This window comes from Tauraco erythrolophus, chromosome 8 (genome assembly GCF_009769465.1).
Source record: "Tauraco erythrolophus isolate bTauEry1 chromosome 8, bTauEry1.pri, whole genome shotgun sequence".
NCBI lineage: Eukaryota > Metazoa > Chordata > Aves > Musophagiformes > Musophagidae > Tauraco > Tauraco erythrolophus.
Window position 1 is genome coordinate 18,505,825 of NC_141472.1, and position 27,129 is coordinate 18,532,953.

General features: G+C 36.6%; 1 protein-coding gene across 1 annotated transcript in view; it reads left to right on the forward strand.

Moving 5' to 3' along the window:
* The first annotated feature begins 7,672 nt into the window (after positions 1–7,672).
* Positions 7,673–27,129, forward strand: part of LOC104379289 (titin-like) — a 129,879-nt gene continuing 110,422 nt past the window's right edge. Inside the window, 17 exon segments of the mRNA XM_086615890.1 lie at positions 7,673–7,763; positions 13,187–13,390; positions 14,098–14,385; positions 15,153–15,241; positions 15,331–15,575; positions 17,310–17,598; positions 17,839–17,991; positions 18,466–18,585; positions 19,603–19,740; positions 20,563–20,700; positions 22,990–23,265; positions 23,379–23,504; positions 24,601–24,882; positions 25,161–25,226; positions 25,716–25,974; positions 26,299–26,359; positions 26,472–26,684. Of these exon segments, the coding sequence (XP_086472016.1) occupies positions 7,673–7,763; positions 13,187–13,390; positions 14,098–14,385; positions 15,153–15,241; positions 15,331–15,575; positions 17,310–17,598; positions 17,839–17,991; positions 18,466–18,585; positions 19,603–19,740; positions 20,563–20,700; positions 22,990–23,265; positions 23,379–23,504; positions 24,601–24,882; positions 25,161–25,226; positions 25,716–25,974; positions 26,299–26,359; positions 26,472–26,684 (3,038 nt within the window).

Sequence of the window (27,129 nt, forward strand, 5' to 3'; positions counted from 1 at the left end):
AGGTAGGGGTTTAAGCAGTGCAGCAGATTTGTGTTTCATCCAGGTAGATGTCATTTGTGCAAAACTGGGACTGAAATAACATTTTTGAGAGTTGCTTAAATCATGTGTCAAATATTTGTCTCCAACAAGATGCAGATTGGCTGGTAGAAACTTAAATTTATTTCCAAATTAAAGCACAGGCATAGAGAGGAAATTAGGTGGAAAAAATATCGTGTACATGTCTTCACCTGATCACATAAATCACTTGCTTGACGTTATGGAAATGTCAGTGGCGTCCTGCCCACAGGAGAGTCACAAGGCTGTATATAGTAGCTGAGGACTGAGGTTCTAGCTCTGCTTATTTACCCTGTATCTCTCACAAACATTTTTTTTCCAAAATGGAATGGAAATAAATATCAAACATCTTGTAGATCCCATACAATTACCTTTTTTCCCACTAGGCCCATCTTTTGCAAACATTGATTAGATTTAAAGATTTCACAGAAAATACTGTGTTTCTAACTGCAGTTACAGTCAGAGAACTGACAAGGTACATATCAGATATCCCCCCCAAAAAAATAAATCCTAAAATATATGTTCTTTTGTCACTGGAATCTGTAAGTGTGGCATATAAGTTTTCCTATATAAAAATCCATTCTATAAAAACGAAAGTGTATAATTCAGTACCTGCTGATCTTGATTCCTCAGCAAATTTAAGGCTTGCTTTTCTTCTTGATTGTCAGCCCGTAAGAACAACTTGAACCTTAGTATTTGATGTGGGCTTTTTTTTTGCCTTGATTCACAAAACAAGACTTTACTTAAAAAAAAAAAGTTAACACTTTTCTAAATAATTAATGAGGCAAAATAGAAATCTATAAATCTGTTCTTACCTATGGTTTTCTTACAGAATAGTAGAAAGTGGTGTTTATAAACAAAAATCCCAGCATTTTTTTTTTGCCAATGAAGAACCCAGCTGTTGCTCCAAGTGTTCCCAGGCAATGAATCTGTTATGAAACATGGTAAGTGTATTTGTTTCTTTTCATTTTATAAATCATAGATGCTGATGAATTTGTTAAGAGGTCTGCAAAATTTGACAGCATATATGTATCTATTAAGTTCTAAGGACGATTGCTATGTTAGTTCAAATTTGACCCCAGTATTATGATTTTATTTATTGTTTTGTGGAAGGAAATGGAACAGTTAGTAAATATGTCCTTTATTCAGGATCTCAGGTTTTGTTAGTAGAGCCTTGCTTTCAAAGGTGAGGTGCTGAGTAAGTAATGTTTTTATTCTTTCCTTCTTCTGCATACGTAAATGTATGGAAATGACATATAAAGAAATAAAATACAAGGAAAACATGGGAAAAGTGATGTCTGTAAATCTCCTCCTTAGATATTTCCAAGATGATGATATGAACAACATCTGATAACATGAAGGTAGTGAATATGGACCCTGACAACTATTCCATACCCATCCAAATCTAGTCACAGTTCCCAGTAAGTTGTTCACATGTGAAATACCTTCGTTATCTTTCCTGCTTTGGGAGTAACTGACGGTGCCTTCTTCAGTAGCAAGTAAAACAATTTTCTGCAAAAAAGTTTTAGTTTGTGTTGAAAAAGATTAATATATCTTGCGTAATCAGCTGCAATAGCTTAGATAAGAGACATTAGCATTTGAAAATGCTTTTCAGAAGCCAACTGCAGCACACAAACATGAATATTCTTGTAAATATAATGCGTTTTATAGCCTTTACTTAAGATTCTAAAGGTGTCGTTACAAAGTACTGTTTGTAGCGTTTGCAGAGGAAGGGGAATCGATGAAGGTTGTGGAAATGCATTTTGATTTCAGGTCAGGATTTAATGGTTTAACAGTTAAGATAATTTTTGAGTTATTTCTAAGTTTAAAGAAAGAAGGTGGGTGGGAGGAGGGAAAGCAAAAGTTTTTTCCAAATGTAGACTTTATAAAACTGAAAATTCAGCAAGGATATAGTATCTAAATACATTCTGGGTTGTGTTTTCTTGGTTTTATAAGGATTTAGGACAGATCTTATTGGTGAGAAGTTTTATTTAAACTGACCAAATGAATTATTTCATTACTCCCTTGGTTCTACACATTTGGTTGGGAGGCAGAATTAAATGAAAATAGCATATAAAAGGAGCTATAACAGTCATTGTATTGGAAAGAACAGGACAAAGAATGAAGAGAGTGAGAGAAAATAGAAGTAGAGAAGGAAATGGGAAAGATACCGGGGTTTTTTATGCAGTTTGCAAATTAGCGTGTGTAGACAGATTAAGTGACTAGGAAAGAAAGCAGTTTATGCTATATTGGCTGTGCAGCTACAGCACATAATATTTGACAGATAATAAAGAAAAGGAAAGGTTGCGATTTAAAAAAAAAAAACCAACAAACAAACAAATTAGGAAATTCCACTTCAAAAAAGCACATTGAAAAGTTAGGCACCTAAGTGTCATTTAGAAGGTTTCAGTGTTCAAGAAAGAATAAATTTGTATTTAAATTCTGGCCAGAGTCTTCAGCTTTAAAGGCATCTTCATGTGGGCCTACTAAAGTAATCATTCCTTTTGTACAGCTCCACTCATTAAGTCAGTAGGATTATTAAAACTAATCAAAGTGAATCACATACAAAGAGGTTGCTGGTATCCACATCACAACGTTTCATTGTGTTGAAGATTACCTGCTATTTCTTAAATGGATTTTTGGCCTACAATGTAATATGTATAGTATAGTAATATTGGCAATATATAGTTTATACTTAAAACAGTAGCAGACTGAAGCAAATGCTGGAGTTTTGTAACATTCCGCAATTTGTATGTCCACCTGAAAAAAATATCTTTGTCGTTGTCTGGATCTGACTTTTGTTTGATCCTAGAGCAAAGAAATAGTGTCGTTTTTACCAGCAGTATTTTTGCGGGACAATAGTAAGACTGAAGTCCTCCTGCTTTTTATTGTGGATATACTATGTGACACTAAACATGCAGAAATCACACTGGACTGACAGTCATTCTGCTAACAGAACACATGAAATGTAAATAATTTATATTTCCTTGAGAGCATGAGAGAAATATTTCACTGTTCAGTTTCATTTCTGAATTCACCAGGAAAAGTAAAAAGTTGAGAAGGTACAAACTTTTGTTGGAATGGAAATAGACTTAACAGTGATCAAAAGCAAATGTAATGCTTCCAAAAAAAAAAAAAAAGGGAAGGAACTTATTTTAAAAATACAATATATTTTGTTTATGCATTTGAATGCAGCAAATTTTTTCCTTACAACTTTCTATTATTATAATCAATTGTTGTTGACTTGATTGAAATAGAAAAATTTAAACTTCTGGCCATCTCATAACTTCAAAAGTGACAGTTTGCACATTACTGTCATTTAGAAATTATCACATGGTCATAAACTTAATGATGACATCTAGGTGAAATAAACAATCAAAAAGCTGACTGCATTTATTAAGTTTGCAGATACTAGCCTGTGTCCTTTATCCAAGTTTGATTTTTCATTGAATATTTAAGTATACAACTACAGAGAAAAATGGCCATCTGCTACTTTAGTGAGTCGCTATTTAGAATCAGAATTTAGATATCCTTTACACAGATTTCTTTGGGCGTTTTCTGTCTTGTAGTACAAGACAACTTATCGTCCCCACTAATGCGTAGACTTGCATTTGTTATCATACTAAGTCATACAGAAAGATTAGTCTCTTTGACATCTTTTTGCAACGTGAAGTTAAAAATGAGCCGTAGTTCTGTGACTTTCAACCTCTGTGAGTCCAGATAGTACCAGTGCAGAGACTGTTCCTCCAGTCTCTGTTGCTGTTGTCACTGCTGCATGCCGTAAAGTTGACACTTTATAGGATGGATAAATTAAAGGGCAGATCAAATTTCTGAAGTTATTTTATGAGATCACAACAATATATCCATTCTTGTTTCTTTCAGATGTGCAAACTATAGTATAATACCCCTTGTAAGAGTCATAGAGATGGTATTCTCTCTCCTTGGCATTTTCTGGAGCCTCTGCTGGAGGTTTCCTTCAGGTTGTCTTCAAACACAAAAGTAGCTGATCATACAAAACTCCAGCCTGTGCTTAGCTCTTTAGGTATCCTCTGAGAGATTTCAATCAATGTAGATCTTGGTAACAGCAGACTGAAGTCCTCCGTTTACCAAAACAGCTAAGCACATGCTTGACTTTAAGCACGAGTAGTCTTCCAAGCCAGTTATGTGTTCAAAGAGTTTGCTGGAGATGCGTTATATATATTCCACCTCATAAGGAAGGAGAGTGATTTTTGACTAAAAAGGCAACAATGGAAACAGGCAAACATGGAGTTGTGGGAAAACACCTCCTATTCCAGCTACAGACGAAAATAGTCCTATAACTCTGACCTCTGTTTAGGAGGCAGCGAATCTAATGGTACAATTAGCTGCATAGACTGACGAAGCTAGGTTAGCAGAAGTTCACAAACTAACGTGTTATTCCATGGATGATTAACTCTGTGGTCTGCACAAGGTCTCCACAGATCTAGAAAAAAGGCATTACACTTAAAATCTGCTTTTTTAGAAATCACAGTAGTTGTCTATGTTAATTTACTTTCACAGAATTTATATTTCTGCACTTTGTATGCTATTGTTTGTTAAGCTTAACTGCCAACAGAAAAATTGTGAAGGAAACAAACCAAAAATCCCAGAGTACCAGATCTATGTATTACTGTATACAGTTTTAGAATTCAAAGTTATGGAAAATATAATTTAAACAGTGTATTCTAATAATGTGCAGCCACATGTCTGAGCTCAGCTTACTTATTTAGTCTGGTGATTGACAGATGCATTTGGTAGCTTCTTGGATATTTTATAATGAAAGTAAGGCTGAATCTCACTGATATGACTACTTCTGACTTGTCCGTGTCTCTGCTAAAATGCTTCTTTATTGCTTTCTTGTCTTTTGCGTACGACCTAGGAAATTTGCAATGGCTTGTAAACTGCACGTTATAAATGAAATTGAATTATAAATCAAATCTTTGGAACAGATGATGTTTCCTCAGTGAATCCCTTTTGTGCTTCCAAAGTTAGCGTTGTCAATCAAACCAACAGGTGGTGTATGGTTACACAGAGTAGATCCCCTCTCACAAGATACTTTCTTTTAGGAAGCCAATCAGGACTGGCACTGACACGATGAGGCAGACCTGTCAGCAGAGCTGGGGTATATAAAGCAAAACAACTATGTTAGCACTTCTGAGCAGTCGTGCATTCCCCGCCTCGCCTCGGGTGTAGGGATTGCAAAAAAACAAAACTACACTGTCAAGACTGTGTAGTTTTGTTTTTATGATTAGAGGCTCTACAATTCTCATGCTGGGATTGTCTAAAAAAATCTTACTCTGGATAAGGACGTCGTTCAAGAAGATTTCGTTGGGCTTAGCCCACTCTTACAGGCACTTTGAGAGATCAGGTTAGTAGCATGTTTCTGCTAGTGTAATGAGTATTTTATCAGTCCTTAATAATCCTGATATGATCTATTATTTATAAATTTGCTTACAGCGGGATATAGGTTTCAGAGTATAGCCATGGAGCACTTAAATCCTCTGGCAAGATTATATCTAAAAATTTCTGGAAGTAAATTTTGATAACACTCAGCAAGAAGTTTTTTCAGTATATTTGTTGTTAAAGACTGTATAAATTAATATTTGAAAAGTGGATGGGAACATCTGCTTAACTTAAAAACTCCTTTCTGTTGGAAGTGTTCAAGGTTATGCTACTGAGAGATAAACTGAGAAGCTCCAAGAATAGCTCTGATAAAATGTATATGGTATCAGCTAAGCGCTGATGACTTTTTAAGGGAATCAACTGCTAAGGTATCAATTACATGGCAGCTCTGGAACACTTGTCTGCTGTCATTCATAGCTGGGAGGGTTATTTCTGGAACATGACATTTCAGATGCATACTTTCAATTCTAATTATACAAAAAGCCTTATAAGATCAGATCTTCATCTCCGCAATTTGCCCAGACAATGAAATACATAAACTTTGTGTGAACTCAATGACAATTTTATCTAACTAAATGATTTCCAGTCTATTCTGGAGTCAGGAAATTACACACACACACACATACATATATATGTATAAGTATATATGTATAAAAGCTTTCAGAATGTTTAGTTATGTTAGAAGATTATTTCCTTACATTTTAGCTGAGCTTCAGTTATAAATGAAGCAGATCTTAGTGAGTTACATGTGACAGAATTTGCCTTCATCTTCCTTTCAGAAAACTAGTTTTGTGTTAGGATGAAATGTTGATCATTTCTTTCTAATTTGAACTCATTTCCCCCCACTCTTAAAGCTGAAAATCTTTGATAACAGACTGTTCTTCTGTCAAGCTGGAACAAGTATCCAGATAATCAGTAAAAGCAATAAAAAAATCTCAAAATCCCAATACAATATACAGTTCGGCCCTTATGTGCTTATTGTGTGTAGTCATCAGGCACTGATTTCAATGAAGGAACTCATGTCATGAAGAATTTTCAACCTTTTAAAGTAGCAAAACTTTGGCTCATAGTGAAAGAAACATCACTTTCTCATTAATTTTTAAGTTAAGCCTGGGACTGTCACAAAATCAGGCACAAAAAACCAACACTAAATGTGTGAGCGAGATTGACTCACTCATTGAAAAGATTACAGGGTTAACTCTTGTTTATTAATACATTATATGCTTTCAGGGGAATTTTTTAATGAGAAAAATTGTGACTTTAATAGATATATTATACTATTAAGAAGATACTAGCTACATTTTAAAAACCTGCACAGTTCAACAACAGTAGATGAGTATGTTCATGCAAAAATGAAGTACTTTGATACAGAAGCTTTCCTAGTGGCAGAGTGCTATTTCAAAGTAGGATCTTGTGGTATAGGATGAGAAAGCAAACCATTTTTCTTTCAGATTTCACATGGGTGTGCAGTTGTTCAAACCATCAGTGTCAGTGGCTACCTTATATCCTAGCTCACATTTCGAAGGTGACTGTCTTCCCATACTCAAAATTCCACTGAGATACTCTATGAAAGAGTAGAATTTTATCTGCATTTTCAATGCCAATATGCTTCTATGTAAAATGAAATTATTCACTACTCGCAGACTGCTTTTAAAAGAGAGCCCCCTGGCATTTTTTTAATTATTAAAAGGCAAATAGATTGTAGACTTTAAGATTTTTTCCAGTTGCTACTTAGTGACCTACTTATCTTCTCATTGGAGAATGCAAATGCTTTCCACTAACAAAACATTTTCGAATAATTCAGAAAAATTTTTACGTGGAGATTATTCTCTCTTTAGGTAAAGGAAATTAATGGACAAATAGAGGCTAAATGACCTGCACAAGGTCATGCAATGAGTCAAGCAGAATTTTGTCTCCTGCTGCATACTTGTCATGCCAAATCACAGCTTCACTAAATATAGCTGTTTCACATCCAACTCAGCCAAGTGTGCCCTAAGAGTAATTTGCTGTACAACTTCGTCAAAACTTACAGTCTTCATATTTCATCAGGTCAATGTGATCTAAAACTGGGAAAAGTAAATTGTTATGAAAATAATTATAAATATCCCTAAAATCTAGCAAGAAAGATGCACATGTAATAGCAATTTCACCATTGATATCTAATTATGTTTTTGTTGCTTCCAGAGTGCCTGTAAAGATGACGACGAAAGCACCAACATTTACGCAGCCGTTACAAAGTGTTGTGGCACTGGAGGGTAGTGCCGCAACCTTTGAGGCTCATATTAGTGGTAAGATTTTGATTCATTCTTACAAGATTGATTATTTTCTATTATTATTTTTATAACATTTATGCTAAACAAACCATAACACTTTTTGTAGATTGTAATTTGATCTGAATGGGTGAAGATCAGCAGATCAGTGCTGAAATGTGAATATTTATCCACACCATGGGGTACTGATCCGAACTGTGAGGTGATGTCAGATATCCACAAACGTACTGCATAAACTTACAAGACTTCCCAGACAATAGCCAATCCTCCTGCCAACAAGACTGGTGTCTAATTCTCATGTGTATTAGAATCATGAAAACTGGGGGGAAATAGCATTGAAAGTATATACATAAAAATATACAGTGTGCTAATAAGGGAACTTCATATGGGTGCAGAGAGACTAATCTTGTTTGGATGGTGGCCAGACAAAATGAGGAGTCAAAATGCAAAAGGCAAGGCATATGCTGGTTCTTCGCTGACCTAGTGCTAAGCCTTGCTCTGGCTAAACTGCGATTCTACCTTCTGTGCCCTTGAGTTTACTGAATTCCAGACTTCTGGCAGGGAGTTAAAAGCACAAAGTCTAGGTCCATGTGGCCACTGAAGAGGGCAGAAAATCCTAGTTTGCTAGATAGGAGATGTGTATGGTGATTTTGACAGTAGTCCAAGGCTTGATTAATATAATTTGTTGATGCAATTTAAAGATGCCACATAGTTTTAAAGGATACTTCATTTTGTCAGTCTACATGCTATTAAAACACCCTATCTTGTGCAAACCCCCAGGATAGCTTTACCAGATAACCAACACCCTGTTCTAAGAGTGCCTCTGACCTCAGCAGTGACTAAGGAGAAATAACATGTGTTCCTGCTGATGGAATTATATTGTCTTACAGGCATTAGCAATGTGATGATCCACATACCGTAAAACACTACCCAGATGCTCTGTGACAGGTGCAAACACATGATCTGTCCAACTATAAAGATCTCTGACATCTATGGTCCACTGTGGTTCATCCTTTGGTCTCTTTGGATAACACTGGCTCACCCAAAGTTCACACAAGGTGTTTTAATACGTCCTGTGGTCTAAATGCATGATATTTTTTCATGCCTTATTCTGCTTTTTTTGGCCCTCTACTCTTCAGTTAATTGCTTTGACCTTCTCTTGTTGTCCGTACACTGTAAATTTTCTGTGAAAAGTTTCTTTCCACTAACGATTACGATACTTGGTATTATTATGAATACGTAAATATATCACCAGAATAAGTTAGGATGCTAATATTATGGCTCAATGTGTGATTTTGGCTATTTTAATTTGTGTGATATCATGGAGTACTTGGGTAGGGGAACTTGATTTCTCACTAAGAGGAGATAGAGCAGTTTTTCTAATAGCATATACCATATTTGTATTTTATTCACAAATATCACGTGAGGCAATCTCCTGTTAGCTTTTATTCACATTGTGGGATTCTGGAATATCTTTCCTGCCCCAAAAGTATCCACCAAGATTGACAGATCTGGCAGTGGCTTGGCATTTGTTTTTTCTAATGCATAAAAAATATGAAAGTTTTATTTCTTGAACTAATTGCATAAATAATAGACTACATAGCTTTATTCTTCTACATTGTCTGCTCTTCCTATCTGTCATGAATTATCATGAATTTGAATTTCAGACTTTCTGTTTACGTCTGATAACACTGCCCTTGTATATACAAGTTAACTATTAATACAGAGCTACAATTCAAATATGAAGAGCCCAGTTAATATAAGAGTACCAAGAAGAGCTTAGCAACCACCCCAGGTGCAATTTTGCAGTCTGTAAACTAGAACAAATGAATTGTACTGTTGTATCAGACTGTGAATTAAGTGCCACATTACAAAGGTTTGCTATCAGACAAAAATACCCAGTACCTCTCCCTGCGCTCAGAAAGTGCAGAACACACAAACCCTGTGATTAAGAACGGTAAATGCCAGAGCAGCTAGAACATCATCATAGGGGGAGCCCTACTGGATGAGCAGTGACTGAGGGGACATGAGACAGCACATCACTGTCAAGAAAGTCTGCAGTGCTCCTGGCTTTAGAACTGTGCCCATCCTCATGTCTCCACAGTACTGATCACATATTGAACTTGTTCATAAAGAACTAACCTGTACTCTGCTTAACATTTTTTTTGAACTGACATTTTCAGGTATTACCCAATGCAAGCCAGCCTTTACACTCTATGTATTGCTGAAAGCAGCACATAGACTGTACGCAGGTTGGCAGCTCCTGTCACTTATGTCATTGTTGGGACAATCTCATTGAATTCAGTTTCTTAAGCAGTGAAGTTGAGGTGCTTCAGGTTCATTTTCTTATTTTTGGCAATAAAGCTCAAAAAACCCCAAGGCCAATTTTAAAATGGAAAAGAATTTCTTAATAATTGATTTTCAAATTATAGTGTAATTTGACAGGCATAAAAGTAAGAACCTACTCCATTTAGACCACGCAAAAATATCTATTGTCTGAGGTAGATCTTACCTTCCAGTCCCTAGGTCTGCGACATGGGACTAGCAGAGCGCTAGTAAGTTTGTGAAGTTGAGTTTCTTTTGATATAATTTGGGCTAAGATTTTTAAAATGGCTTCTAACTTTGGATCCCTTAAACATACCAGTTTGAGACATCAAAACAGACTCAATTTTTGAAAATGTAGGCCTTGTTCAACCTACCACACAACACCCTGTAGTTACTAATCATCATATGATGCTTCACCAAGAAAATAAAACATTTTGGCAATGTTTCAAGACATTCACTATTGAAAACATGATTTTTGGTTACCTAGTTTAAAACATTTCAAAAATCATCTGCACAAGTGTGAAGACACATAGCTCTGGATGAAATTAGTGAGATCTGCTGTATACTCTATATTTGTGGTGTTAATGCTCAAGTTGTCCTATACCAGTAGTACAAAATTGAATTATACCAGGCCTGTAGAATCATAGAACAGTTTGGGTTGGAAAGGACCTTAAAGATCATCTAGTTCCAACCCTTCTGCCATGGGCAGGGACGCCTTCCACTAGACTAGGTTGCTCAAAGCCGCATCCAGCCTGGCTTTCAACACTTCCAGGGATGGGGCATCCACAACTTCTCTGGGCAATCTGTTCCAGTGCCTCACCACCCTCAGAGTAAAAAATCTCTTCCTTAGATCTAATCTAAATCTCCCCTCTTTCAGTTTAAAGCCATTACCCTTTGTCCTGTCACTACACGCCCTTGTAAAAAGTCCCTCTGCAGCTTTCCTGTAGGCCCCCTTTAGGTACTGGAAGGCTGCTAGAAGATCTTCCCGGAGCCTTCTCTTCTCCAGACTGAAAAAGCCCAACTCTCTCAGCCTGTCTTCATAGGAGAGTTGCTCCAGCCCTTGGATCATCTTTGTGGCCCTCCTCTGGACCCGCTCCAACAGTTCCCTGTCCTTCTTATGTTGGGGGTCCCAGACCTGAATGCAGTACTGCAGCTGGGGTCTCACGAGAGCAGAGTAGAAGGGGCAGAATCACTTCCCTCGACCTGCTGGCCATGCTTCTTTGGGTGCAGCCCAGGATATGGTTGGCTTCCTGGGCTGCAAGCGCACATTGCCAGCTCATGTTGAGCTTCTCATCAACCAACATTCCCAAGTCCTTCTCCTCAGGGCTGCTCTCAATCCATTTTCCATGCAGCCTGTACTTCTGCTTGGGATTGCCCTGACTCGTGGGCAGGACCTGGCACTTGGCCTTGTTGAATTTCATGAGGTTCGTACAAGCCCACCTCTCAATCCTGTCAAGGTCCCTCCGGATGGCATCCCTTCCCTCTAGCGTGTCGACCACACCACACAGCTTGGTGTCATCAGCAAACTTGTTGAAGGTGCACTAAATCCCACTCTCCATGTTGCCGACAAAGATGTTAAACAACATTGGCCCCAATAGTGACCTCTGAGGAACACCTCTTGACACTGGTCTCCACCTGGACATCGAGCTGTTGACCGCAACTCTTTGAGTGTGACCATCCAGCCAATTCCTTATCCACTGAGTGGTCCATCTGTCAAATGTATGTTTCTCCAATTTAGACACAGGGCTGTTTGAAAACTTCTATCCGAGAAATTAGCAATGTTTAAATGTACTTTTACCCTTTTGACTTCTAATCTTCTCTAAAACTGGCCACTCTCTTTCTGTGTGTGTGTTTCTATTTCACATATCTCTAAAAATCAGTTTTTCAACTACGAGTAAAATTTAAAACTTTCCTAACCAAGTCTGGTGTGACTGCAAACAGTCAGTAAAAGCTTCAATCTACATATCTCAGTTTCTCTTTCATTTTGATATCACACAGTCGTATTCCTGACGCATTAAAACATCAAATAATTAAATTAGTTTGTAGAAGGGATACTCTAGAAAGGAAGCAGAATTCTGTGATCCTGACGTTTTCCAAACTGCAGAGAATGGAACTGGGAAAATTAGAGCAGCTGTGGTAAATGCAGGCTCAGATCTCATTCCTAAGCCCCTGTGCAGTGCAGTTGGTGATCTGGCTTGAGTGGAGCACTACCTGAAGTAATTTTGCAGGGATTGTGTTTTGAAGAAATGATGTTCTAGGATTAGAAAAAAGACTTTGAGCTGTAACTGTCTCCTTAAATTAGCTGTACGCCTTGTGGCACATACAAAAATTTTACCTGTTTGTCAAATGGATTTCAGTTGTTCAGTAAAGTTGGCTGAGTAGAACACTGGTAAGAGAATTTCTATTAGGAATCTAAAATCACCATTAAGGCTAAAAAACCAGCTGTAGATATAGGTGAAACTCTTCTGACCAGAAGAGTCTCACTCATGACCCTAACAGCAAAAGAATAATATATTGGAACAATGAAAGATCATGTGATTCCATCTGACTGCTTTCCACCAAACTCAAACATAATTCACTCCAGAAAAAAGAAACAAACCCCCAAAACATTAATAGCACTTGATGTTAATGTCTACAACAGTCACTTTCTCTGTCACTTCATTTTTCTGAAATCATTTAGTGTTAGGACAACTACTTACCTTGGTTGGAAGTTCTGATTTTTACTTTGTTTCCAAACTATTGGAATTTTAATACTGCTTAGATACTGGCAAATAAATAAATAATAAAAAACCCCTCACATGCATCAATTCATCCCCCTGATAATTATGATGAATTTTTATTCGTCAACAAGATTACCAAACATTACAATCCGCTCATTATTCAAGTGATTTCCTAAATGCAGTAGCCTGTGCAGTTGTCCTATTGCTCTGTGTATCTTAAAGACCTTTTTAAAAATAAATTCCTTTACCACTGTGTCACTGGATGTATGATTATAGATCTGTGCCTATGTCATTACACTCCACTATAACCGTGTATATTTGAGTGAGTATTGTGGTAATTTTGGATGTCTGGCATTTCATAGCATATAATCTTCTTTTGTCTTCCTTTTTCTTCAGGTTTCCCAGTTCCTGAGGTGAGCTGGTTTCGGGATGGCCAGGTTCTTTCTGCTGCAACTCTGCCCGGTGTGCAGATCTCGTTTAGTGATGGCCGCGCTAAACTGGTGATCCCCACCGTGACAGAAGCAAACAGTGGAAGATACACCGTACAAGCCACCAATGGATCTGGGCAAGCAACTAGTACTGCTGAGCTACTTGTCACAGGTATGAAGTAACTAAAGAAAGGTACTTCTCTCTGCTAGCAATGTAAGAAAGAGAGTGATAGCAGAAGTGAAGAACATTTGGATTTGAAGTACATGCTTAGCGAAGAAATAGCAAACCAAATTCCTTTTCCAAAGCAGTCTAGAATTCAGCATATATTCTCACCAGTAATTTCTAACAACATCCTTTACACTTTAACTGTATCAAGTTTAGTCTTGATCTTGTAAACTCTTACAATTGCAAACTTCTGGCTTAGCCCTGTATACTCCTGCTCATGTGATCTGTCACCCTGGCTACATTCAAACTATGCATAAAAGAAAGGATGAAGTACTGCAGGATGGAACCCTTAATGCCATTTAGTGATATAAATTATATTTAACAGAATAACTCACATGAAGGGCCATACCCGAGAGACCGCGCTTACTACCAATAGTTATAATCAATGTATCTCTCATTCTTAGAAAGAGCTGCAATGGTGGGAATAACCAGAAATCTCAGAAGTTTTAAACACATGAAAAAAATTAAGGGTGTTTGCATTTTGGCAAATCACCCCTTAATGTTTTGAATGTTTGAGAAGGTAGTATCATCTTCAGTAGCATATGAAGGAGAAATAGACCTTGTGCACTTCTACTAATGAAAATATCTAGCCCTGAAGGTTCTTTTTAACAGATGTTATTGTTTTCCTATTTATTTCTTCAATGAAACTACAGCTGGAACAGCACCACCAAACTTCTCACAACGACTACAGAGCATGACTGTAAGGCAAGGAAGTCAAGTTCGGCTTGACGTGAGAGTGACTGGAATCCCTACACCTGTGGTGAAGTTCTATCGGGAAGGAGTAGAAATCCAAAGCTCCCCCGATTTTCAAATTTTACAAGAAGGAGACCTTTACAGCTTAATAATTGCAGAAGCATACCCTGAAGACTCCGGTACCTATTCAGTAAATGCCACAAATAATGTGGGACGTGCTACTTCAACAGCTGAATTGCTAATTCAAGGTAACAGAGTTGAACTTGCAAGCCATGATGTTAAGAGAGCATTCATTGTTGTAATGGTGCAATGCACACCACTTCATCAAAGATATATCAAGAAGTTCATTTCTAACTTCTTTCTCAAGAGTTAACTTGATATTAAAAATCAGTGTCTTTGGTGAAATTTGCCAAAGATTTTTGTCTGAGAATTTAAAAGGACCTTTTCTCCAGAATGCGTCGTCTTTAAGCTGAGGATACAGTGGTCAGAAAAAGTGTGGAATACTTTCAGTTGTTCTCATTTTGTTCTGTAGATTTCTCAAAGTTGTATTTGTAAGCTGGCTTTGATAGAATAGATATATTAGACTGCACAACTGTACGTGGTCTTGTAAATGAGCCTGGTAAGGATGAAAACAGTTCTTAGATAGAGAATTGTAGCAGTGAATCATTCTACCCAGAGCAGTCTTGCTTGGATGTCAGCTCAGTTAAGCTTCCAGACTCTGTAGTCATTTGAGATCTGGGTCTGGTTCTGAAGAATCTACAATAGATGTGTTTTGGTTTGGTTTGGTTGAGTTTTTTTTCTAATGACATAGTAATGCAGAAATATTATTTCAACTGTTTTCACAATTATCTGTCTGTAGATACTGCAGGAAAAACAGATGGTTGCTTAACTCTTTCTCTGTTTGGTTTTTTTTTTTTTTAATATATAATTGGAATTGACCATTCATTTATTTTTGCAACCGCTTATTGTTTGTTGCTATATGCTGTTCTCCTGACCATGTTTTCTCTTCCAAAAGGTGAGGAAGAAGCCGTTCCTGCTAAAAAGACAAAGACAATTGTTTCGACTGCTCAGATTTCACAAACAAGACAAGCCAGAATTGAAAAGGTATATTTTCAAAAATAAAGAACGTGAGGCTGAAATGTGGATGATTCCTTCTACTGTATCTCAGACCTCTTTTCTTGATTTCATTCTAGAAGATTGAAACCCACTTTGATGCCAGATCACTTACAAGTGTTGAAATGGTCATAGAAGGTGCAACAGCACAACAGCTCCCACACAAAGCACCTCCACGAATGCTTCCTAGACCTACATCAAAATCACCAACCCCACCAGTAATCGCTGCAAAAGCTCAGATGGCACGACAGCAATCACCATCACCTGTTAGACAATCACCATCACCTGTAAGACATGTCAGAGCACCAACACCGTCACCAGTAAGGTAAACTTAATATTCTTTCAAACAAGCTTGCTTTTTGAATAGTAGTAATGCTGTGGAATGAGAGCATAGTACAAAATGGAAGAATGCGCTGGCTTAATACTGAGTTTGTTCTGACTGTGAGCTATAATGCTCTATATTTGCCACTGTTATAGAAGTGCATGCCTCTTACATAAGTTTTCTATCTGATATGGAAGAAAATCCTGCAGAGAATGAATCCTATTTGATTGTTCTATATACAGCTGAAGTAGCACTCAAAGATCCAAGTTCATGATGAAAAAGAAGAAAACAGTAGAGCAGTTGGCCCTTGATTATTTTAGACAAACAGAGAAAAGAGCAATGATTCTGATAAGCGTCAAACAGAATGGAAGGATACTTAAAAAAATGTGAACACATGTTCTGTGTGTGTGCCGGTAATGACTGCAAAAATAATGTTTTGAAGGTAGGCGAGGTAAATGTGGTTATGGAAAAATTAAATTTAGCTCTGCTGTGTAAAGGGTCTTGAGAGGGAAAGTGAGTGATTTGAAGAGCAGAGATCGTGGTCTGGGAGACTCCAGGAGGTCTGTGCTGAAAAGCAGCTAAAAAGAAAATTGCTTTGGAAGTCTTGCAGTTTCAGCATTCTGAAGCACCAGCGTCGTGGAAGGAACGTCTCCAAGCTGAGTGCTCAGAAGAGCCTCACTTAAATTGCCAGAGCTAGGTACACTGGTGAGGTTTGCCCCATTGAGAATAACTTGCAAGGACAGGAAGAAATGGATTGATAGTAACTAGCAATAATGAACAAACTGCACAGATAAAATAATGATTCAATAGTGCCATCTAGAGTGTTTGTGGAACTAGAAGTTTGTACTCCCCTGCTAGTCAAACCACTTCTAGACGTGCAACACATTAGAAAATAAATCTACAAATTAATATGATGCTGCTGCCCCCTACTGCTGCAATTTGTTAATGGTATCTGGGAAATGCGGCATTAAAAACCCTCTCCAGAACATCTAAGTTAGAAAGCCTGTTAAAGCATTTTGAAAAATGCTTTATAACTATCTACTAGGACTGGGATTGAATTTCTGGAATATTAAAATTTAGAAACTAGCACTTTCCAAGTGGCTACCAATTATTGTGGCTGAGATTTGTATATATAAGTATGGGAAAAATATGTAGGCCCTGATCAGAAGCTTGCCTGAAGCCTGAACACATGTACGGATGACTATGGAAATGAGATGAGGCGCAGGAGTAAATACAGTTATGTTGTTACTAGGAGGCTGCCAAGTTATATTTCTATATTTCTAAAGAATGGTTACACTAATAATTTTGTCTCTCTACAGAGACCCAACCACAAGTGTGTGTCATACTCACAGTCTGTAAGCCTTTTATAATACTCCTATTAGGAGAATTAAGATAAAGCAAATGTAAACTAATGATATATTTTTATATTTTAAATCTATGTGGTTGAGTGAAATGCCCTTTGACATTTGCCCTTATTTCTTTTTGGAAATCTAACTGAGCTACTACAAAGATGTGTTACAGTTTTGAGTATGACAAAAACTTGCATTAGGCATAATGTTACAAACAGAAAAGTGTAACTTACAAGTAGAACACTTCAAAAACTTTTTTAAAATCAGACTACAAAGTACTGGGGATACCCTAAATGGGGAGTGAATTCAAGCTCAGGCTGAAGTTGTTTATATAGTTGTTGTTGTATGATACTACACTAATTATATTAATACTTAATTTTTTCATTAGGTCAGTTTCTCCTGCTGGAAGAATCTCCACCTCACCTATTAGACCAGTGAAATCTCCATCTCCAATCCGTAAAACACATGTAGTGACAACAGCTGGGGCCGAAGTCCTTCCTCCTTGGAAGCAGGAAGGTTATACTGCAACCACAGAAGCCCAGATGAAGGAAACAAGAGTGTCTACAAGCTCTACCCAAATAAGAACTGAAGAAAAATGGGAGGGGAGATACGGGGTCCAAGAACAAGTTACTATTAGTGGTACCACTGCTGGCGAGGTTGCTGCTGGTGCTAGAGAGGTAAAGTCTATTTTTGGAAAGAGCACTGGTTTTGTTCTATGTGTGGACTCACCACTGTGGAATAGATCTGCCAAAGCGAATCTGAGAGGCTGTGTATAAAAATGTGTGTGCATCTGCTGTCGAGAAAGTTCTGCTGCAAATATTTAAATGCTTTGCAATGTTCTGTCTCTGTACTTCTTTTGTGCTTCTTCTGAATGTACGCAAAACATGAAAAAATGTCTTTTGATGTGACTAATATAGGTGAGAAAGGACACTGAAAAAACAGCAGCTGTTGCTACGGTTGTTGCTGCTGTGGATCAAGCCATGGTGAGAGAACCAGCTCCAGGTGTAGTAGAGCAAACCGCAAAAAGGACAGCAATGACTGCAGTCCACGTTCAACCTGTTCAGGAGCAGGTAGAAATAGAGCATAGATATTCTATATTTCCCCTTTATCCCTTCATCCAACACAAAAACAAGGCATGATTCACTGTGAGGAATTAACAAGGTATTACTCAGTGCACTGCAGAAGCATGCATACTCATATAGAACATCTGGGCTGTAAAGGAATGCTCGTGGATAATTTATTCCACTGTTTTCCATCATAGCAGGATTGAACTAATTATTCTTAAACTGGTTTTAAGTTTAAGAATGCCTTCTATGAAAGTGATCCTGTATTCTCCCTTGTCATTTATTCTCTAACATTCTTACACTGAAGAAGTTTTTTCTCTAATAGCTCATTTATATTTTCCCCACTAGGAATAAAATAATTTTCCCTTAGTATTTTTCCTTCACTTGCATTCCTTTCTTGTTTTTCCTCCTCTTTTGATGACCAACTTGTTTAAGTGAATTTTAAGGCTTTGTTTTTTTGTTTGTTGCTATAAATATCAGATGAGAAAGGAGGCAACGGTAGTAGTTACCAGTGACAAAGCCACAAAACAAACAGTAGCATCAAGAACTAGAGAAGGAATTGTTACTTCACAAGAACAAAGGCACATCGCCCATGAAAAGGTGAATACAGATGTAACCTATGATTGTCATACACTTGTTCAAAAATCTAATATCTGATCAGAAAGACAAGCCTATGAACAAGACAAATGACATGCTGTAATATTTTTTTCCTTTTATATATGTTCACTCTTCTAGTTTACATTGCTATCATTCTCCTATCTCTCCTTGATGAAAACTGTATTTCCTTTTTTATTTCACTTCCATTATTAATACTTCATGATAGATGAACATGCAAAACATTAACTCAGGAAAAAATCCTTTATGTATTGTATAGAGATTTACTAGATAGTATTCACAAACATTTAAAGAATTGATAATGTAGGAAATACCTCTTAAATTTTCCTTTTTTTTTTTCCTGATTTTGTTTCTAAGCTTGCCACTTGTAGCCTGCTTTGTTTGTTAGCAACACAGTGGATCAGAAAATGGAGGAAAAACTCATTCTGCATGGAAATCAATTTTGAAGATACTGATGAGTGATTGGAATTCATATTATTTTAGCATGTGTTTTATCAGCCAAATGTGATTTAATGGAAGACCAGCTTTTATAGAGAAATGTTGCTTTTGTATTCTAGCTGAAATGCGTGATGAAGAAAATGTAACCTATCTCTAAAGTACTGAGAAACAGAAATCCACCTGGGCAAAAAATTACATATTTATGTACAGATTGCATCTGAAATTCTTGGCAAAGTAAAAGTTACCTGGAACTTGTTTTTAATATCCTACGCTTTCTCAAACTGATTATGATGCAGGACAGTTTTTCTCTGATCCAGTATTATTTATTGCTACTTTCAATAGAAAAGCAAGCATTTGTGGAATGTTTTATTCTTTTTATACTAAACGTTTTATAAAAAATCTGTTTATGTTTTATTGTTGTTTCCAGACTAGATGATCTTGAAATCCAGTTTGACACTTTTCCTCCCTTTCTTTTGTATTCTCTTTTCCAAATGTATCAAAGATCACATACCTTATATTTTTAAACAATATATCAGTTAAACTTCTTTATTTACAAACATCCAGGTGAGAAAAGAACCAGAGAAAACTCCAGTACCCACACTAATAATTGCCACAGACAAAGCCAAGGAACACGAAAGAATATCAAGAGCGAGAGAAGAAATATCTACCAGACACGAACAAGTGCACATTGCTCATGAAAAGGTAAATAAATGTCACAGATATTTAGCTCATTGTTATACTTCAATAAGTTTATAAAACCTCATTCTTCATCAAATGTGCTATGTCTTTGCTCTGCTTCTTTATGAAGAGAAGATTACAAGATGAAAACTTTATAAAGCAAGGTATTCCAGATACAGGTCCAGCATTGTAGTTCAGTTCTGTTGACTTCATAGCAGCTCTGTCTACACAGGAAGAGTGCAGCTGCCCTTCCTACAGATCCTTTGAGCGTTATGGCTTTTATTGCTGGGGGTACTAAGAATTACACCTGATGTTTAATGACCTTTGCTTTATGTGTGAAGGTAGATTTCTGAAGATAAATTTTAAAGGTCATCTCTCATGAGACGATGTTTACACGTGGAGTTTGATTTAATGAAGTTCATGTTTGTGTGAGGACTGAATGCATCTGCTAGACCATATTGTGGAACCATTGTTTGTTGGAGTTACCAATGAAATGGTTCCATCTACTGATAGGAGTAAATATTAAGTCAGTAATACTAATTTTTATGCAAACAATTTCTAGAAAACATAATAATGATCTATCACAATTAAGAAGTGGGAAGATTCTTCTCTAATTCACACACAGATTAATGCAACATGCTAATGACTTTGAATGCCCTTCATGCAGCTAGCATATAAGACAGGCTATAACTTGATCTGTGCAAAAGAATTATTTCATTTCTCAGGTGATGTTTTTCTTGTATTTATATACATTCTGAAACTTTATGCCTCTTTCCCGAAAAGCTGTGTAATTTTGACAACAGGCATAATTGATTACTATGATTTTTTTTTTACCATAAATACTAGATAAGAAAGGAAGATGTGAAACCTGCTGTACCTAAGGTAGTAATTACCACTGATAAACCTAAACCACCGGTCATAATATCGAAAAGTAAAGAAGGAATTGCTACCAAACAAGAACAAGTGAGCATAACCCATGAAAAGGTGAATAGCACTATTACAGCCATATTTGGGGTTTTTTTAACACTCTTTTTCCCCAACCTTATGTGTCCCTCAAAAGATACTAACTATACATTTCAAGCTCATTTTTTCTAAAATTTATTCTGCTTATAAACTTTTAGATCTACTGTTAATTAAAAAAATCTTATTCCACCTCTATCTTACCTAACTGTTTTCATTAATGGGATGCCCATAATTCTCTTCTGACTGACCTTTGGAATGGACTGACTGACTCCTGAAATGCATTTTAACTTTTTTTTTTTTTAAATCATTGCTCTTATTTAAATAGGTGTCAGGGCATAACAATACTTATCAGGATACATATAATACAGGGCTGTGTGCAGTGCACAAGGATCTAACCCCTTAATTGTCTTTCCCTGTTCCCATTCCAAAATGCTTTCAAGATCATATGTAACCAAAACTTTTATTTCTGCTATAAAAATCAGATTAAAAAGGAAGCTAAGAAAACTACTGTAGTTCCGAAAATAATTGCCACTGATAAAACCAAGGCACCAGTCACAGTGTCCAGAACTAGAGAAGAAATTACAGCCAAGCAAGAACAAATTCATCTAGCTTATGATCAGGTGAATATAGCTGTTGCAGATGTGAAATGTGCTGTTACAATTTGTTTTTTCTGCAGACCTCACCTTTTAAAGCTATGTGAGTACAGCAGAATCCCTCAAATTAATTCCTGATAATACACCTGTTCAGTGTGATGATTGTCAAGTAACAGAGCCAGTGTGACTAAGTTTCTAGTGATAAAGAGGTTTATGTCTCACCCTGTTAGGAAATGACACTTTTAAGACTACAGTCAGCTTTCTCTGTGAAACCCTACTCCCTACCAATGACTTTCAAGTAACGTTTACTTATTCAAGTTTCTGACTGCAAACTTTTTTCCTACAAGATGGTTCCTTGCAATTTTATGGTTGTCAGGTGAAACAACCTCTCTCTATTAAGGTTTGGATTGTATTGTTCTTTGTACAATACAAACTTTAACCTCAGTTCAAGTCTGTCCGTTTCATTGCTTCTGACAATCAGACACTTGTTGACTTCTGTGTTCCAGTAGGACTCCCACAGTGGAAAAGCTTTTCTATTAAAATATAGCCAGAAACTCTCGTATGTGAAAGAACAGCATAGTTGCCAATGGCTTTTATTTAAAGTCTATCTGTTTACTTTGTTAGAGACAGTATGGTACATTCATAAAATGCTTTTATAAAATACAGTTAAAAGAGCATATCATATAAAAGTCACTCAGAGGAGTCAGGCTGCTAAGCTATGACAGTTACTTGTTAGATCATGTAAATTTAGGGCCAAATTCAAGTTAGTATAAACAATGATTTTGAAATTGGTGATACTGAAGGAGAGACTGGTGTTACTCAAACACTACTTTAATAATAAAACAAAATTTCTGTAAACAATTACATTTTGACCTCACTTAAGTTATTTTAGTTCAAAGTGGTAATGATTTTAAAATGATCATGAAATTATCTAATAGGGTTTTTTCCCCATCTACAAGGCATACATTTCATATGCTGTGTTGCTGATCAGTTATGACAGTAATAATAAACACTACTAGTAATCATCCTATTACCTACTGTTGGCTGACTGGGCAGAAATTTGTACCCTGATAACGTAGAAGTTGACAGTATTTATCAGTTATTAGAAACAAATAAAAGTCCTGATACAAACGCATTGTTTCCAATTTCTTGGGAAGCTCAGTCTTCCTTCTTTTGTAGAATCGTTTAAAATAGATTAGCACCGAATTAAGAAGTATACCTGTGGTAAAAAATTTTTTTGCGTGTCTTTCTTAGTAAATACATTCACATCAGATGCTAGACAAATTCTCTACGTTTTTAGTAGAAGCTAACAGTTATATAGATCTGATGAACATACTGACTTTAAAATTTTGTGCACATTTACATACCTACTGTACTCTTAGACAAGTAACCATAAATGTGACTATAAAGTATTAAAAGTGAGCTTGCATAGAAATATTGATATGTATTAAGGACACAAGCATAGATATGTTCTGAATATGCATCGACAGAGTTTAGAAAAAAAATATGTCTATATTTGATTCTGAATATTTGATTCTTAAATGTATTTATGGGTGAACACATTTGATGTATTCATTATTACTTTTGCATAGCTATACACTCTGTCTTTGTCTAGAATATGCTTTACTGGGCATTATATTTATAAGTATTTGCCAGATATGCAAGCCTTTAACATAATGATGATAATTTGCAAAAATTCTGCCAATATTATCTGTAGACCGAAGCTGGAAAAAGGGCTGAAGCTGTAGCTACAGTTGTTGCAGCAGTTGATCAGGCACGTGTTCGATCACCCTGGGAACCAGAACATGCAGATGAAGCTTATGCAAAGCAGAAAACTTTAGAATATGGATATAAAGAGCACACTGTAACAGACCGTGTTGCTGAGGCCCCAGCAGAACGTCATGTTGTCACTAAAGAAGTTAAAACTGTCTATGTTCCTCCTGAGAAGCATATCTCAGCTGCTGAAAAGAAGGAAATTCAGATATCAACAGAGGTTAGACTCAGTTTACATTGCATTCTTTTCCAAAAACGATGTCCCGGTCAGATCTGTTTCAGTTTGGAGAACAACGTCACATTCTCAACAACTATTTTTATTGCTTTGTGTAGATAAAAAGAGCAACAGAAACTAAGACTGAGAAAACAATTCATGTTGAACATCCACGACCCCGCACAGCAAGTCCTCATTTCACAGTCTCCAAAATTGCTGTTCCTAAACCGGATCACACGTATGAGGTAAGACGTGAAAACCGTATCCAAGAACAACATGCTCATTTAAGGAAACCAGCAGGTCACCCATTCCATTTGGCTTTTCCTCCCACTCTGGAATGGTGCTTTCCCAAGAAGAAGAGTTGCATTCTCTATTTGTTGTTATTGGCTTATTTGACTAATAAAGAGCAGTGCTGTAAACAGACACATGAACTCCTGAAATGTGATTCATAATTATCAGTTATTTAAACAAACTTTTCCTCTGTTTAAGGATGCAGCTTCAATGCTTCACGTCATACAATGAAATCATAAACATTTGTAATGTGACTTACATTTTTTTAAAGAGCAGAAGTATCTCTTCAATCTTACTATGTGCATCAGTTCCCTAGCGCATTGGAAACCATGCTTCTTTCTTCCTTGCAGATTATTACATACTTCAGCTAATTTTTGAATAGAAAAAATCCAGACTACATAATATGTCACCATCCATTTTTTATGTTATTTTTTGCATTCTTCTGTTTGATTCCTTCAATTTTAATTTTAATTTTTCCCATTTAATTAATTTTCTCATTCAAGCGTACGTTCTCTTTTCACCTGGACTATAAAAATGATCTATTTTTTACCTTAAACATAATTAAACACTATAAAAATTACCTAAAATATTTTTCTCTTTAAACATTTATGTATGTTTTCCAAAGTTATTACACCTACAATAACTCTTGGAAATCTCTTCAATTATTTTAATCACTGACAGATATCTATTTAGTAATATTGTTTATTGCAGTATCAGACTGATTAAATGGAAGACTAAGGTCTCAAGTGAAAAATTTAGAGGACATTTCTCACGTTGCTCTTAAGAGCTTCTTGACCATTTAAAAACCAAAAAAGAAAAAATACTTGAATGTTAGACACATCAAAAATAATACAAGGATATTATATCTCCAGTATTTTACTACTGCAATATAAAACTAGAAGTCATTTTTGTGTATATAGCTTTTGCAGTGTCGACAAATAAGTAACTAAGGACGCAACTGCTGCACATCCAATCTGCTCAGGAAATATGCTGTCTCCTTTGAAAACAAGAGAACAGCAAAGCTGTAGCTCTTTCTCTTCTGTTCCCTAGGTTTCAATAGCTGGATCTGCCATGGCTACTCTGGAAAAAGAGTTATCAGCTACTTCTGCTGCACAAAAGATCACCAAGCCTGTGAAACCACCTCAACTAAAGCCACATGAAGTCAGGATAAAAGCAGAGCCAGTTGCCCCTCCACAGTTTCCCTTTGGAGAGGCTCCGGAGACCTATAAAAGTCGCTATGATGTTGAGACTGAAAAGGAGATGGGTGTAAGCATTAAAGGTGAAGCAGCACGGGAAGAACACTTGGTGTTGCGGAAAGAAAGTGAAGCAAAAGTATGTAATTAAGCAAATTTCCATCACTTTGACTGACATTCTTCTTAAAAAAGTAGCATAACCTCACTTGTTTGCTGTTTTCTCATTGCAATTTTCAACTTTTACAGCATTTTGCTGACTTTTAACTCTGTTGTTCTACACAAATCCTTCTAAGGACCTAATAGTTACCTACGACAAGCAAAGAGTTCTCTTTACCTGAATTCTTTTCTTATTTAAATTATTCTGTTTATGTCCTTGGCTTTGTTACGTGTTTATTAACTGTGCCTTAAACAACCTAGGTGACAGAAACTGCCAGAGTTCCTGTGCCTGCAGAAATCCCTGCTACTCCACCCACCTTAGTCTCAGTAAGTAATTTGTATGTAGATTATGGGAGTTACACTATGTTTTCATGTGTTTTGTACTCAAACTTTTATCTTTGAAAACCTGACCATGAAAAATTTGGTCTATTTAATGCTTTTAAGTATTAGACTTACTCAGCCATAAAATTTATTTCTGATACAAACTATTCTGAATGTCTGTTACGAGACTGATTCTTCACAGTTATGTGATATAGTAGGTTGACCTTTGCTGCAGTGAAACAATTTCTCACCATGATCTGCATAAACATCAGCTGACTTTTTCATTTTCTTGTTAATAACAGTAATGTTCAGAGATCCCAAATTCAATTTCAAATATTTCCCTCTGCAAAATGCTTCTATTTTCCTGGATACACTGCTGAACAGGACACTGTTTTGAAATAGACATTAGATTTTCCATTCAAATAGATTTTATTTATTTAAATGTCTGTTTAATAGTGAAAATACATACTGACTGTGATACTTTTTGTCATACAGGGCCTCAAAAATAAGACTGTGACTGAAGGTGAGTCTGTCACTCTGGAGTGCCATATCTCTGGTCATCCTCAGCCTGCTGTGACATGGTACAGGGAAGACTACAAGATTGAGAGCTCAATGGACTTTCAGATCACTTTCAAAGCAGGGCTTGCTCGCCTTGTGATTCGTGAAGCCTTTGCAGAAGACAGTGGAAGATTTACCTGCACTGCTACCAATAAGGCTGGCAGTGTTAGCACATCTTGCCACTTACATGTGAAAGGTAAGTATATTTATCACTGTAGCAAGATTATAGTTTTGTTAACTGCATATTACTTGTAATGTAATTTAGACATTTTGTCAGTTCCCAAGTAGAACATATGCCTTGAATTGTATTCCAGGGCTGTTGGGTAACAGGGCTCCAAGAATATGAGGAGAAGGCCAATTATGGGCTAGTAGAGACTCTTAACTCGTTTCTTCAGTTGGATGTGCCTGGCTTTCTGAGCCAACTAACTACTTAACCACCTCTCTCTTTGTGTCAACTAAACTCACTGCTTAAGCACTATTAAAGTATTTGAAAATCCACTATACCATATTTTCCTTGCAGTTTCAGAAGAAATTGAGACTCGAGAAAGCATTTCTGAGAAGGCTGTTACAGAAGAGAAACGGTAAAGTTATTTCCTAAACAGACTGCACCTGCTGCAGTCATTAGTTTCTTGCATTCTATTTATGAGAGCTTCAGACATCAGCTCACTTACCTGCACTGGAATCTCGTTTCAGCTATGTGGAGACAAAGGACATTGTAATGGAAGATGTCTCTGCTGCAGCAGAGGAAGTATCGGGAGAACCCATACCTCCTTTCTTCATAAGAAAACCCATGGTACATAAATTAATCGAAGGTGGGAGCATTATTTTTGAATGCCAAGTAGGGGGCAACCCAAAGCCACATGTCTACTGGAAAAAAGGTGGAGTTCCTCTAACGACTGGCTACAGGTACTTTGAATGTAATGCACAAAAACTATTTAAACATAATTTTAAAGAATATTTAATTAACAGTAGCATAGTTTTGATTCTCTTACTGATGCTGAGCCAAATAATATCACTGATTTCTGTGAAATTTTATTTTTGAAATGGAAATATCATAGAATCACGTCTTAATGTAAAACTTTAGGAGGCTGTTCAGTTTTAAAATACAAATGTTCAAAAGACTGTAAAATAAGAAATGTTACATAACCTTAAATACAAATCAGGAAGAAGTTTTGTGTTTGTTTTATTCTGTCTATGCAATGTAAGCATTCTGTCTATGCAAATATTATCTGTGGAGTAACACTGAGCTCCTGGACAAACTCAAACATGAAAGGGAAGCCTACAGAGGGTGGAAGCAAGGACAAGTAGCCTGGGAGAAATATAGAGAAATTGTCTGAGCAACCAGGGATCA